Raw genomic sequence first — 14,926 nt, forward strand, 5'->3', positions numbered from 1 at the left:
ACCCAGAGGTCTGGAGAAAGCTGATTGGCCAAGAGGGGAGGGATGAGGGGTAATTGGTGCTCCCACATTAACCACGGCTCTACAGCCAATCAGGGGCGTCTGTGAGCTCACGCAAGCATTTACATTTACAGTACTGGAGAAACAGATGCGTCTTGAGTCGTTGTTTAAAGATAGGCAAAGTCTCTGATGTACGGACATCTAGAGGAAGTTCATTCCACCACCTAGGTGCTAGAACAGAAAAGAGCCTGGATGAATGCCGCCCTCGATCCCTGAGTGGGATGAGGCGAGCAGTGCTGGAGGATCGGAGGGAACGTGGTGCAGTGCGTGGTGTAATTAGCGCAGAGAGGTAAGTGGGTGCTGGGCCATTTTGAGCTTTGTAGGCAAGCATCAGTGTTTTGAATTCGATGTGGGCAGCTACAGGAAGCCAGTGCAGGGAGCGGAGCAAGCGGTCCTCTGTGACTCCGCCCCCAACGGTGTGTGACCGAGCAGTTCAAAAAGATGCGTCACGTGGTTCGGAGAAAACACGTGATAGTCTTCGGCCCTCCTGACTGAGTGGTAGTAGTAGCCTTAATGTGGAGCCCCCTAGTGACAGGGAGGAATTGGACACGACTAAATAAAAAAATAAATTTTAGTGAGTGAATATTTAAAAATGCTAACTTTATGACATTACCTTTTGTCCTCATGCTAATCTTAGTGTGATGCATAATAGGTCGCCGATTAGATGGGACAGCTGTATGGCTTGAGAAAGCCTTGGGCTTTCTATCACATGTTAAAACAGAGATGGAGAAAGCTACAGGCAAACTGGGTTCCCGCTCATTTTGTAAACATTTGTGAATGTTATTGCTATTATAGTGGGAACCCCACACACATCACTGAGAGCTGCTATCTGTTTTGTGGAGGAGGGGTGTTCGAGCCCTGGCGCTGTGACAGAGGGAGAGGGGGGGCAGGGGCTACAGGGCTTGGTGGTGGAGCTCGCTGTTTTTTTCTTGGCATCTGGGGGCTTGCAGCGAAAGAGTGGGAGAGTTTGGTCCCAGTATACACCAGTTCCTCCATTTTCTGTGAGAAGCTTAGAAGTGAAGATGCTGGAGAGAGGCATGTGTCTGGTGAGATGGGCTCTTATTTTGGTGCCTGTAGTGAATTTTCCTCAATTCCCTTTTTCAGAAATTTCTTGGAGCTGTTGTAGTATGTCACAGTCTGTCTGTGATGAGCTCTGTGGGCAGGACTGAGCTGGGATGTCCATGAGCAGTGGTTGTTTTGGCTGTTTGGTGTTATCAGTGTTTTTGTGGGATTCTTTAACCACATGATGACTCAAAAGCTGTCTGTGGTCACTCAAACTTTGTCCAGGTGTGCATGTGCCATTCAGGTTGAGAGGATTGGCACGCTCTGCTGAATTTTTTCTTTAGCACCCTTGCCCCAAGTTTGTTTGGGTCGAGACCATCCAGTTTAAACAGTTGTCTATGGCCTCAGAAAAGATTAAAGTTGTCAACGAAGTTGACTCCTTTTGAACTGTGGGTTCATGTAGCCATGTGTTCAGCCCAAGCAGCCGTGAAAACTTTTTTGTTCCCCTTGCTGGGAGTTTCGGACTGCTCTTTCCGAATGTGTAATCTTCCCCACATGGATGATGATTTGATTTGCAGTTTTGTGCTTTGTTAGAATGTTCCAAAGTTCCCTGTTCACATCAGACGGTTGCTTGAGGAAAACACCCTGAAGTTGTTGTCCTGCTGCTGATGTTTTTGATAGTAGAGTCCCTGATTATTAGAGTCTTGACCTCAGTTTTGCTCTGAGCTGAATGCCGCTGTCTGCTTCACTTTGAGCGCCTGTTGGTAGCGGCGTTAGTTCCTGGCTGATTCGATCCATATTTAATCACATTTCGGGATTCCTCACCCACATTCATCAGTGCTTTAAATCTGTTCCAAGATGAATGGGGGGCGGCAAAATACCAGTGTTTGCAAATCTTGTCACAGCCATATCTGGGAAAGAGGATGCTATTGCAGCAATATGAGATACTCGTGACAATCTGATGTCTCGAGTACCTTTGGGTCTTGCTCCCTGTTCACAATATTTTGATGATCTGCTGAAGTAAAGATCTTAGAGAAATGAGAGAAAAGTACAGATGTAGAGAGCAAAGCGCAGAGCAGTAAACAGGAACGTCCGAAGAGTAGAAGCTTCTTCAGTCTGAGTTAAGTTGGTTCTCATATTTGAGTTCTCCTAGGTCAAAGGATCCTCTTTGTCTAAAAAGGTTTGTTACATAAACAATGGGGAAGGTGAGAGTAGAGAGGAGAGTCTTTAGAGTGAGTGTCAAAAACAAACAGCAAGAGAGAGAGATTAGGGAGAGTCATTAAGGGGAAGCTACTTGGATGAGTAGTGAAACGTTTCTACTGAACCAGAAACAAGTCCAGTTGTGACGCAACTGCCTTGGATTACTTCTTCACCTGGATGGCTTAGAATCTTCAGTCACCATAAGAACGGCTATATGATGTGCACGTCACCCCCATCGGGATATCTCATTTGTACATGGGCACTCACCAAGGTCAACATTCAACAACTCCATGCATTCAGACAAAAACACAAGCTTTGGCTTTGCTGTTCCACTGAACTGTAAACAAATACACTAAAATATCTGTTTATATCAAATACTTATTAAATGTCAAATACTTATTTACAGCACTGTAGATTAAAATGTAAAATAAAACACAAAGGTGTTTTAATTCGTGAATGCTAAGATCTCTGCGGTGGTCATCTAAAGTGGTCAGTGAGTGCTGTGCTCTGTGATGTGTGTTGCTGATCAGAGTAAGGCAGTAAATCTGTAACAGAGGAGCGCGCTGGTATTAATCATGCTGAGGCAGATGACATATTTTTAAAGGTTTTATTTTTACTGTGCACTGGGTGTATGCTTGTGTCACGCCGTCTAACTAGCACATTATTGTTGTCATGCTAAGTATGGTTGTTTGTGTAGCCTGGAACAATACCTCACCAATAACAGGACATTAACCTGTTTAATAAAATTCCAAGCCCAAGTGTGTCTGATTCACTCAAACCATCTTTTCACTCCAAAGTCTACCCTGTCTGTCTCGAATGGTTTAGAATTGAAAGCTTCAAAAACTATTGGTCAATTTTTCCCAACCCAGACCTAATCAGAATCAGCTTGAGGATTCTTCTCATGTTTGGTTTATTTACTGTGTAGGTAGTGTAGCGCCGGTGATGATGCTGACAGTAGATAATATAAGTGTTCTTGGTTTTTCTCAGGCACAGCGCTGGTGCTGGCTCGGCTGCCGCTGGAAAAGATAGCAGAGTGTCTGAGTGATCTGTGTGCTGTTCAGGTCATGGCCCTGAAGAAGGTGAGTGTCAGCATGGAAAAATCCTTTATCATTCAAAAGCACATTTATTAAGTTTTACTGGTCCACTGCAGTAGGACATCATTTCAGCAGTTATTTCTTTCTGCGTTTCTCTGCCTGCTCCACGGATGTCTCTGTCCATGTGAGCTGTAGCACTTAGCTCAGTTTCCACCTTACAGTTTATTAATCACTTCACACATACTACGGTAAAATAAAGTCCACATCCAGAACCCAGTGTTTGGGTCAACTTCAGAATCAGGTCACTTTGACATAAACAAACACACACAAGTTTGATTGGACCTGTTAGAAGGGTTTGATTCAAACTGTTTAAACATTGCATATGAGAAAGCACACTTAAACAGCGTGGTTACTACTGATCCACTAGGTAGTGTTTGTTTTGTTTGTTAGTTAAGCATGTACATTGCTGCACATGAACATCTATTTGTTTTGTCTCACACTGGGATTCCTGGGATACGCTTTTGAGACGCTGCATCCCAGTATAGACAGTGACCAGATGTAGGGGTTACAGAAGCTATAGTTTTTTTTCTATCTCATTCAGTTCATACTCTCCTTGACAAACCTAGTTTACACTCAGTGTATATCTCCTCCCCCTTTTTACAAGGCAGGGTTCTCTAAAACCCAAATACCTGTTGCAAAAATGTACAGTTTCTTTGAAAATCTTTAATGGTGGTCTTGTCATTTTGTCTGTCTGTCTGTCTTCAGCTGCTTTCTCAGGAGTCCAGTAATGGAAAATCATCAGACCCTACAGTGTGGTTGGATAGACTGGCAGTAATCTTCAGGTGGGTCTTGTGGTACTGTAGTTCACTCTGCGTTTCTCATGTCTGCCCTGTGTTTCACACCATGAAAAGGGGCAGTTTCATAAATCAGATAATTGTTCTACAGACTGTAAACTTTGTCTTCATCTGTCTCCTGCTGTTTAGACATACAAATCCTTTTGTAGAGAATGGACAAGTGCACCCCTGTCAAAAAGTCATCCAGGAGGTAAAAGAAAAAACACTGCACATACTATCTGTTTCTTTTTTAGGACCAGATCTAAGGGGGTGGTAATCGTCACAACCTGATGTTTACTGGACACATACCATAGAGATATAGACCCACTCACTGCCGTACCTCAGCAAACACAAATTTCCCCATAACACAGCCAACAGTTTTGAGAATGACACAATAAATAAAGTATAAATAAGGTCTCCGGAGTTGAACTAAAAACATCATCCAGGAGCAACTTCTCCCAACCATCCAAGATCAGATGATGCAGAATACTGAGTCTTTACATAAAGCCTTTGACTCTAAAATGCTTGTAATTATACTTCAGTGTACCAGAATAACATCTGACACTAAGATCTAAATAACACTGATGCAGCAGACTTTGTAAAAAATTATCTAAACTTTTTACCCTGGATGTTAAAAGGTAAATAAAAGTATAGAACTAGAAAACAATTTTGAAGATATTAGAATATTTTTGTTTTGGCTGAATGTGTTCTCATTATAGGCACTATATAAATTAAGAATAAGTAGTAATTATTTTGTTTCTGCCCTCAGATCTGGCCTGTGCTGTCAGAGACATTAAACAAACACCAGGCGGATAACCGCATTGTGGAGCGCTGCTGTCGATGCCTGAGGTTTGCCGTGCGCTGTGTGGGGAAGGGCTCGGCGGCACTGCTACAGCCTCTTGTCACGCAGGTGTGTGTGTGTGTGTGTGTGTGTGTGTGTGTGTGTGTGTGTGTGTGTGTGTGTGTGTGTGTATATATGTGTGTGTGTGTGTGTGTTCTAAGTGATCTAACTGACACTAATTAAAAGTCAAACAGCTGTCTGGACAGTTAATTTTCTTGATTTCTTAGATGAGTTATAGATGAGTCCATGGCATCCCAAAAACAATACGAGTGTAGCATTGGTGTTTGGGTAAAATACAGTGTGAAAAACTATTTGCCCCCTTCCTGATTTCTTATTCTTTTGCATGTTTGTCACACTTAAATGTTTCTTCTCATCAAAAACCGTTAACTATTAGTCAAAGATAACATAATTGAACACAAAATGCAGTTTTTAAATGAAGGTTTACGTTATTAAGGGAGAAAAAAACTCCAAATCTACATGGCCCTGTGTGAAAAAGTGATTGCCCCCCTTGTTAAAAAATAACTTAACTGTGGTTTATCACACCTGAGTTCATTTCTGTAGTCACCCCCAGGCCTGATTACTGCCACACCTGTTTCAATCAAGAAATCACTTAAATAGGAGCTACCTGACACAGAGAAGTAGACCAAAAGCACCTCAAAAGCTAGACATTATGCCAAGATCCAAAGAAATTCAGGAACAAATGAGAACAAAAGTAATTGAGATCTATCAGTCTGGTAAAGGTTATAAAGCCATTTCTAAAGCTTTGGGACTCCAGCGAACCACAGTGAGACCCATTATCCACAAATGGCAAAAACATGGAACCTTCCCGGGAGTGGCCGGTCCACCAAAATTACCCCAAGAGCGCAGAGACAACTCATCCGAGAGGCCACAAAAGACCCCAGGACAACATCTAAAGAACTGCAGGCCTCACTTGCCTCAATTAAGGTCAGTGTTCACGACTCCACCATAAGAAAGAGACTGGGCAAAAACGGCCTGCATGGCAGATTTCCAACGCGCAAACCACTTAAGCAAAAAGAACATTAAGGCTCGTCTCAATTTTGCTAAAAAACATCTGAATGATTGCCAAGATTTTTGGGAAAATACCTTGTGGACCGACGAGACAAAAGTTGAACTTTTTGGACGGTGCGTGTCCCGTTACATCTGGCGTAAAAGTAACACAGCATTTCAGAAAAAGAGCATCATACCAACAGTAAAATATGGTGGTGGTAGTGTGATGGTCTGGGGTTGTTTTGCTGCTTCAGGACCTGGAAGGTTTGCTGTGATAGATGGAACCATGAATTCTACTGTCTACCAAAAAATTCTGAAGGAGAATGTCCGGCCATCTGTTCGTCAACTCAAGCTGAAGCGATCTTGGGTGCTGCAGCAGAACAATGACCCAAAACACACCAGCAAATCCACCTCTGAATGGCTGAAGAAAAACAAAATGAAGACTTTGAAGTGGCCTAGTCAAATTCCTGACCTGAATCTTATTGAGATGTTGTGGCATGACCTTAAAAAGGCGGTTCATGCTAGAAAACCCTCAAATAAAGCTGAATTACAACAATTCTGCAAAGATGAGTGGGCCAAAATTCCTCCAGAGCTCTGTAAAAGACTCGTTGCAAGTTATCGCAAACGCTTGATTGCAGTTATTGCTGCTAAGGGTGGCACAACCAGTGATTAGGTTCAGGGGGCAATTACTTTTTTTACACAGGGCCATGTAGGTTTGGATTTTTTTTCTCCCTAAATAATAAAAACCATCATTTAAAAACTGAATTTTGTGTTTACTTGTGTTATCTTTGACTAATGGTTAAATGTGTTTGATGATCAGAAACATTTTGTGTGACAAACATGCAAAAGAATAAGAAATCAGGAAGGGGGCAAATAGTTTTTCACACCACTGTATGTTTGTTTTTAAATGCATTCTATTAATGGACAAGTATATGTTATGTGAGGATCAGGTTCTGTGACCACACGTGTCTAAAGGCTGATGTGCACCTCTCTATCACACACAGATCTGTGTCTTGTTGTTGAGAATGATTTTGTGTTTAATACGGCTGTGTGCTGTTTCAGATGGTGAGTGTGTACCAGGTGTACCCACACTCATGCTTCCTGTACTTGGGTAGTATCCTGGTGGACGAGTATGGAAATGAGGAGGGCTGTAGACAAGGCTTGCTGGACATGTTGCAGGTTTCTCTCTCTCTCTCTCACTCACTCACTCACTCGCGCGCGCACACACACACACACACACACACACACACACACACACACACACACACACACACTCAGCTCTCTTGCCCAAATGCAATGACAATAGCTGACTATCTCTTACTTGATTTATTGAGAGGTGTGTGTGTTTCTGCCTGTCGATACATTCTTTATCAGTTTTTAGGGGTTATGGTTGGCAGGCAGACTCTGCCCTGTGTTCAGTTTGTATTTCAATCAGTGTGGAGAATGATGGCTCACAATGGTAGGCTATATGGAAGAAACCCAATGTTTATATGAAAGAGTGGGCCACTTGAAGTTATTGCAGCTGGGCCATTAGCACCTCACAGCCCACCTTATGAATTAGTGTTTAAGTCTAAAATAAATGTTTTAATAAAGGCGGTGCTTTTGTCACTGATTTCCAGTTTGGATGTTGAAGTTCCTTGGATGGTCAGGTTCAGGCTGTTAAGTGAATTGAATATGTCTGCCAGGTGTCAACAGCCACATTGGTTTAGAAACACAGCTCTTTCTGGCCAGCTCGAACAACCGTTGCACAACCTTTCCTTGAAACAGCCATCCAACTTTGGAGTAAAACAGCACTGCATCATGATCTGCACCCATCTTCTTACAGAGCTGACCAATCAACAATGACTGTAGTGCTTAAGATGTCAGTGGTCACAACAGTGCTCAATAATAAGTGCAAATCATGGCTCCATACTTTTTAAATGCAAGTGTTTTGCCGTGCATCACCAGAATGTTCAGGTGATTACTCCATCCTCAAATCTATTTTTTTCAGATTGAACAAAAGAGAACGTACAAACGTACCGAATCATCTTGTGCCAAGTGAACCTATCATTTCCGTTGTGGGCAGAGTTGATTTCCATGATTTTCTAGCTTATTCGCAGGTGTGCGGTGGCCTGGTCAATACGCAGGGTGCGGGATTTCTGCAGTTTTATGAAATATTAATTGATTATTATAAAATTATTTCCTGCCAGGGGACCCCACTTTAGAAGTCACTGCAATAAACTACTCACCACACTCACATGTTCTCATTTGCACTAATGTTTGTCTTGTTCTAATTAACTGTAAAAGCTTTTCTGAAAGTAATTCTGGTTTCCACAGGCTCTCTGCATGCCCACCTTCCAGTTACTGGAGCAGCCCAATGGCCTTCGCAACCACCCCGACACTGTGGATGACCTGTTCAGACTCGCTACTAGGCAAGTTCATGTGTGCACTTGTGTATTTAGGGCCCAAGCACTATAAGGTGCGCATGACCCTCTTGTTTTCCTAAGGATTTGTAAGCCCACCCCACACTTTTGGACTTTTTGTGGGTCTTAACATGCTTAAAAACTCATGAAAATTGGCAGACAGGTGGGAATCGGCTGCTATTAGAATGTGCGGTGTGCCAGGGTGGCGATGACACTGGGTGCTTGGGCCTATCATTGCTTGCAACTATAGTGGGGCAAAAAAGTATTTATTCAGCCATCAGTTGTGCAAGTTCTCCCACTTAAAAAGGTGAGAGAGGCCTGTAATTTTCATCATGGGTATACCTCAACTATAAGAGACAAAATAAGGAAAAGATCAAATCATCAAATTATGGTGGAAAATAAGTATTTGGTCACCTACGAATAAGCAAGATTTCTGGCTCTCACAGACCTGTAACAACTTCTTTAAGAGGCTCCTCTGTCCTCCACTTGTTACCTGTATTAATGGCATCTGTTATCAGTATAAAAGACACCTGTCCACAACCTCAAACAGTGCCAGACATTTCCTGCTTAAGCCAGAACCTGTCCAGGCCCGTCTGAAATTTGCTAGAGAGCATTTGGATGATCCAGAAGAGTATTGGGAGAATGCCATATGGTCAGATAAAACCAAAAAGTTTTATTTTTTCCCATGTATCATGAGATTTTAGGTGAAAACCTCCTTCCATCAGAAAGGACATTAAAGATGAAACGTGGCTGGGTCTTTCAGCTTGACAATGATCCCAAATGCACCACCCAGGCAACGAAGGAGTGTCTTCGTAAGAAGCATTTCAAGGTTCTGGAGTTGCCTAGCCAGTCTCCAGATCTCAACCCCATAGAAAATCTTTGGAGGGAGTTGAAAGTCCGTGTTGCTCAGCGACAGCCCCAAAACATCACTGCTCTAGAGGAGATCTGCATGGAGGAACGGGACAAAATACCAGCAACAGTGTGTGAAAACCTTGTGAAGACTTACAGAAAACGTTTGAACTCTGTCATTGCCAACAAAGGGTGTATAACAAAGTACTGAGATGAAATTTTGTTATTGACCAAATACTTACTTTCCACCATAATTTGCAAATAAATTCTTTAGAAATCCTACAATGTCATTTTCTTATTTTATCTCTCATTGTTGAGGTATACCTATGATGGAAATTACAGGCCTCTCTCATCTTTTTAAGTGGGAGAACTTGCAGTTCTCCCACTTAAAAAGACTGACTAAATACTTTTTTTTGCCCTACTGTATATTTTTCTCTCTCTTTTTTTTTTTTTTTGTATTTGAACATTCTTTGTTTAAACCAGAATAGGTTTAAAATAATAGGAGCAATGAAAGCAGTATGTTACTAATATTGTTTAGCTTAAAAAAAGAATAGTACCATCAGTATTAAAGATTGGCGTATTATGACAGTTTGGCATTTATAAACCACCAGTGATATTAGTAATGAAACATGTCTCCCATCCTTTCTTCAGTATTTTCTATTTAATTCAACAAGGTTTAATTTATGTGAAATGTCTTGTCTATTGCTAGACAATGCATTTATGCTTAATATATTGTATTAGACAAAGGTTCCATAGAGAATTTCTTATTTAGTCATGACCAACACTTCAATTCTTTCAGTAATAGACTGAATTTCTTATTTTTTTGTCTTTCTTTCCATGTTCCTGTCAGGTTTATCCAGCGCAGTCCGGTCACATTGTTAAGCAGCAGTATCATTGTCCACATCATCCAATGTGCCATTGCGGCCACGACGCTGGACCACCGAGACGCCAACTGCAGTGTTATGAAGTTTGTCAGAGACCTCATTCACACCGGGGTCTCCAATGATGTAGGTCAACCAGTTTGCAATAAACATTTAATGAAATGTGCTGCCTAATGTTTATATAGAACATATTACATCATTTGGTGAAAACATCCACTTTGTTTTAGAGCTATTTCTAATTCTAGATGATTTTGGAGTAGAATATATTACTGTAAAGTTAAACTTCTAGGCTTAAATATACTCTATACTCCTCCACTCTCAGCATGAAGATGACTTTGAGGTGCGGAAGCGTCTGATTGCCGAAGCCATGCATCAGCACGGCCAACAGCTTGTAACACAGCTGATACACACCTGCTGCTTCTGCCTGCCTTCATACACACTGCCCGATGTGGCCGAGGTGCTTTGGGAGATCATGGTGTTTGACCGACCGGTAAAAACTTCTTTTTTTTATTATTATTATTATTAATTAATTTAAGTTATTAAACACACCGGTTGCATGGTGGGTTTTTTTCAGTGAGTCCAAGGCATGGCCAAGATCACTTCACATTGCAGCATTGACATGACCTGTTTGGCAATCTAGATAGCAAAACCACAGATTTTTTTTGGTTATCATCGCACTGTTCACCTGAATCGAGTGGCAGTACGGCAGTCTCTGCTTATTTGTCTGTAATAAACTTTAGCAAGGTTTGTTTATATTTTGATCACACAGTAAGCTCTAAGACAGCTGTGTAATAGGGAGACTCTTCTTTTATGCAAACATGAATTAAAATCTTGCTATAAAGCCCTGAGTCGGTCTAAACTGACTTATTAAATCTGTGTCTTTGTCCAGACGTTTTGCCGTTGGCTAGAGGTGGCACTAAAAGGCCTTCCCAAGGAGTTGACGGGAGGAGCTGTAACAGTCACTCACAAGCAGCTGACAGATTTCCACAAGCAGATCACAAGGTGAGTTTAGTCCTTAGCTACCAGGGTCAGAAGACACTTACATGCAAACATGGTCATTCACACAAAAAAAGTTTTAGTTTGTGTCCAGTATAATTTGTACGGGCAGACTGAGGAAATGTAGAGCAAGTAAACAGTCAATCCAGCTGTAAACCAGGAGACAGGATAAGGGAACTGTTGACCTTAACTGGGGAGATAGTCAAGGACTTCCCTAGCCCCATTAACATATTTTCTACAGAGGAAGTATAGCAGGATGACTCTGAGGAGAACTCGTCCTTCATGTGGGTTTAGACAACTCCTTAGTGTCCGTTCTCCTAGGGTGGATGAGATTCGCCCTAAGTTCCTGAAGGCTTTAGATGCTGTTGAGTTCTCTTGATTGAAACGTTTCTACAGCATAGTGTGGAGGACTGGGGCAGTGCCTTGGTATTGGCAGACCGTGCTGCAGGTCCCTATCTTTAAGAAAGAGACCTTAAGGGGATCACGCATCTCAGGCTTCCTGGGAAAGTTTTTGCCTGGGTATTGGAGAGGAAGATTTGGATGTTAGTTAAACCACTGATTCAAAAGAGGTGATGTGGATTCCACCCACAATGATCATGCAGGGTTCATGTGATTTTGCCCAACCAGTTTATATAGACTTTTGTGAACTTGTAAAAGGCATATGATTAGGCCCCTTCTGGAATTCTTTAAGAGTATGGGATGCTATGAATACAAGCGGCAGAAATGAGCTTCCTCTGCGAGGTGACAGAGCTCAGCCTGAGTGACGAGGAGAGGAGGAGCTCAGATATTCAAAAGTGAACCAGCAACAGCATCATGAGCTGGTCTGTCTGGTCCAATCCCACTAAAGAGCTGCTGTAGCTCAAACTACTAAAAAAGTAATGCTGTCTCTGAGTCAGAACAAGCAGCGCAACACAATGTGCTATGTGGCTGCATACCGGTCAGTGTGCCCATGAACATCGGAAGTGGACCACAAGGCAACGGAAGATGGATAGGCCCGGTCATGTTGAATACAACGTCTGTTAAGTGTTACTACTGATAAAGGCATCCTGGTTTATGTGCTCAGTAAACGCTCTTTTATTGAACTTGCACTCTTCTCTGTTTATGTTCAGTGCAGAGGAGTGTAAGCAGGTGTGCTGGGCAGTGAGGGAGTTCACCAGGCTTTACCGATAGCTGGCTTCACAAACTTGTGCTTCAGTGTTGGGTAAGAAAAAGCTGAAACACTTTATAACACTGTGCAGTGTGTTAACGTTCAAAAATATTTCATGTTCTCATTTTTCTTATTTCAGGTCAAATCTTATGTTTCAAAACATCAAAATTACGACAGAGAGGCTCTAAATCGGCTGCTTATTGAAAAATGAAAGAGACTGTTGGGACTAAGCACCATGGAGCGCCAGTGAGACCCCGTGCGGCTTTGGAGTGAAAGGAAATGCTTTCAGGGAGCGAAAAAAACGTCCATGCCCTTCCTTTGCTCGCTTGCTAAGCACACTGCTGCTATAGCTACAGCCAGTAAACTTGTTAAAGAGTGCAAGAAAGTGTACACCCATATTCAGCCAAAACAAAAAACAAGAATGTGCCTGGTTGCAACCCATAACGCATTGTAGAAAAATAGACTTTAGACATTTTTTAAACAGAAACTGAGAGATTTATTTTCATGGACGTGTCTTTATGAATCAGCTTGTTGCTGTTACACTATCATAAAATGAAACGTGGATACTCGCGGACATTTGACGATGGACGGGGAATTCTGGGAGATTTGAATAGTCTTTTTAACACTGGCGGACTTTTACTTACCATTATGAATGAGTGACCGATTGGATTAATCGAAATCTATACATTTTGTTCTTCCAGATTTTTTTTCTTTTTTGGGGGGGGCGGGTGGGATAGCGAGAAGCACAACCCATCGGCAATGTGTAGCCATCTCATGAACAATAAAATCAAATTGGCCGTGAGGAAAGACCTTGTATGAGCATAATTTCAGCATTTGTAAGGGATTCTCCTTGTCTAAACTTTTCTCTTCTTTTCTTCCTGACTGAATCTGGTTAGTTTGAACAGAGCAGCTTGTTCAGTCAAGTGTACATGTTCTCTGTTTTTACTGACCACTCACTACAGGTATTTTCTTCAGTGTAAATGTGTGTGAGGTCTGTGACAAATCGGCCAGCAGTACAAACCTCCTCCATAGTTGTATCTTAATTTTTTATTATTATTATTATTTTTTTAAGACAACAGTCCTTACTTGGGTGTGGTAAGTATACAATCACGTAACATGCCCTCTGCAGTAAGGAGAAATCAAACCTCTATCAGCAGAGTCATGTCTGATGATTTGGAGTTTTTAAACAAAGCCACATTATAAATGTTGGTGCTTTAAGCAAACTTAGAACTCTGAATGAATTAATCTAATTAAACTCAATTCAGTTGTACTTGTTTAAAACAAAACACATTTAAAACGAAGTTGCTTTTTAAAAATGTGATGTAGATTTGGATCTCTAATGAGCAAGTCAACAGGACCAGGGGAAGAGACCACATGAAGAAACATTAAGAACCAGGCTCAGAAAGGAACCTGTCTCTTTTGAGCAGCAACCATTTAAATAACTATTTTAAGAAAAGTGTTAAAACCACTCGGACTGGCTATACACTCACTGGCCTCTTTATTAGGTGATATTTGCTGGCACTCGGTTTGCCCCTTTTACTCTCAGAACTGCTTTAATTTATCACGCCCTAAATTCATAGAGGTGCTGGAGACATTCCTTTAAGGATTCATGTTGACATGAGAGCATCATATTCACCTGAGAGCATATCAGTAGAGGTACTACAAATGGTATGTGACAGAAATGAAAAAAGGCATTTGTTGAAAAAAGGCACTTTTAGTGAAACTTTGAATTCAGTTTCATTTTCTGGGTGAAAATTAATTGCTGGAGCAAGACAGTGAATGTTACTGCTAGTCATCAGTGTGTGGATGGAGTGGAGGAGCACAGCGGGGGTAGAGTATTAGGAATGTTATTCTAAGATGGGGACACGCATGTTATTTGAATCATTTGCAGCCAAACTGGATGTAATGTAGCTTTTAATGTCTGTAACACTCTTAATAAATAATTAGATAAATTGCGCTATGCACAATGGCTAGAGGACTGTGGACGCCTAACCATCACACTTGTATGAGCTTGTTGGACATAATCTCTTAGTCCCTTGTGGTTGTGTGGATTTGTGTCCATTCAGCTGTGAGGGTGTTGGTGAACTTGGGTGCTGATGTTGGGATGTCAGGGCTCCAGTTCATTCCATTCTAGGTGTTTAGGTCTAGGTAAAAAAAAAAAAAAAGTCTGGAATAATCTGGAATCTGCCTGGACCAAAGCATTTTTAATTTTTCAATGCTTTTTTCCTCTAGAAAATGTTCATGTATGGGCCAATCCACAAAGCACTGTTTCACCAGTTTTAAAGGAAACTGACTTCCTCAAATTACAGCATCATTCCATCATGGCTACACACACAATTCTTCTTTACCCTCAGTATTATTCTAATTTCTTAAATGTTAAAGCAGGTACACTACATAAAAAAGTGGTACAAACTGTTTTTTGCCTGGTCTAAAACAGTTATAACAATAATGAAGTGTATGTGAGTCTTGCGCTTTGTAAGTTATATCTGGTGTGATTACATGGAGCTGGTTTGGTCTCTAAAGTTAAGTTGCAACAGACATTTTTCAGTATTTATTAAAGTTCAATTCAGAGAGACCTAAGCTGTAATGTTTGTATTTATCGTATTCCTTTCTTGTTCTGCCAAGAGAAAGCTCTCTATGGTTACAGTGGTAGAAATTATTTCCAGAAGGCACCAA

At 41.4% G+C, this 14,926-nt stretch overlaps 1 protein-coding gene across 1 annotated transcript in view; it reads left to right on the forward strand.

Moving 5' to 3' along the window:
• tnpo3 (transportin 3) overlaps positions 1-12,983 on the forward strand; it is a 37,711-nt gene extending 24,728 nt beyond the window's left edge. The window contains exons 13-23 of the mRNA XM_053508737.1: positions 3,247-3,338; positions 4,059-4,135; positions 4,277-4,337; positions 4,896-5,036; positions 7,038-7,154; positions 8,292-8,386; positions 10,077-10,233; positions 10,430-10,597; positions 10,997-11,109; positions 12,213-12,304; positions 12,390-12,983. Coding sequence (XP_053364712.1) covers positions 3,247-3,338; positions 4,059-4,135; positions 4,277-4,337; positions 4,896-5,036; positions 7,038-7,154; positions 8,292-8,386; positions 10,077-10,233; positions 10,430-10,597; positions 10,997-11,109; positions 12,213-12,273 — 1,082 coding nt within the window. The 3' untranslated portion in view covers positions 12,274-12,304; positions 12,390-12,983. The remainder of the gene's footprint in view (positions 1-3,246; positions 3,339-4,058; positions 4,136-4,276; positions 4,338-4,895; positions 5,037-7,037; positions 7,155-8,291; positions 8,387-10,076; positions 10,234-10,429; positions 10,598-10,996; positions 11,110-12,212; positions 12,305-12,389) is intronic.
• Positions 12,984-14,926: the final 1,943 nt, after the last annotated feature.

This window comes from Clarias gariepinus, chromosome 12 (assembly GCF_024256425.1).
Source record: "Clarias gariepinus isolate MV-2021 ecotype Netherlands chromosome 12, CGAR_prim_01v2, whole genome shotgun sequence".
Taxonomy (NCBI): Eukaryota; Metazoa; Chordata; class Actinopteri; order Siluriformes; family Clariidae; genus Clarias; species Clarias gariepinus.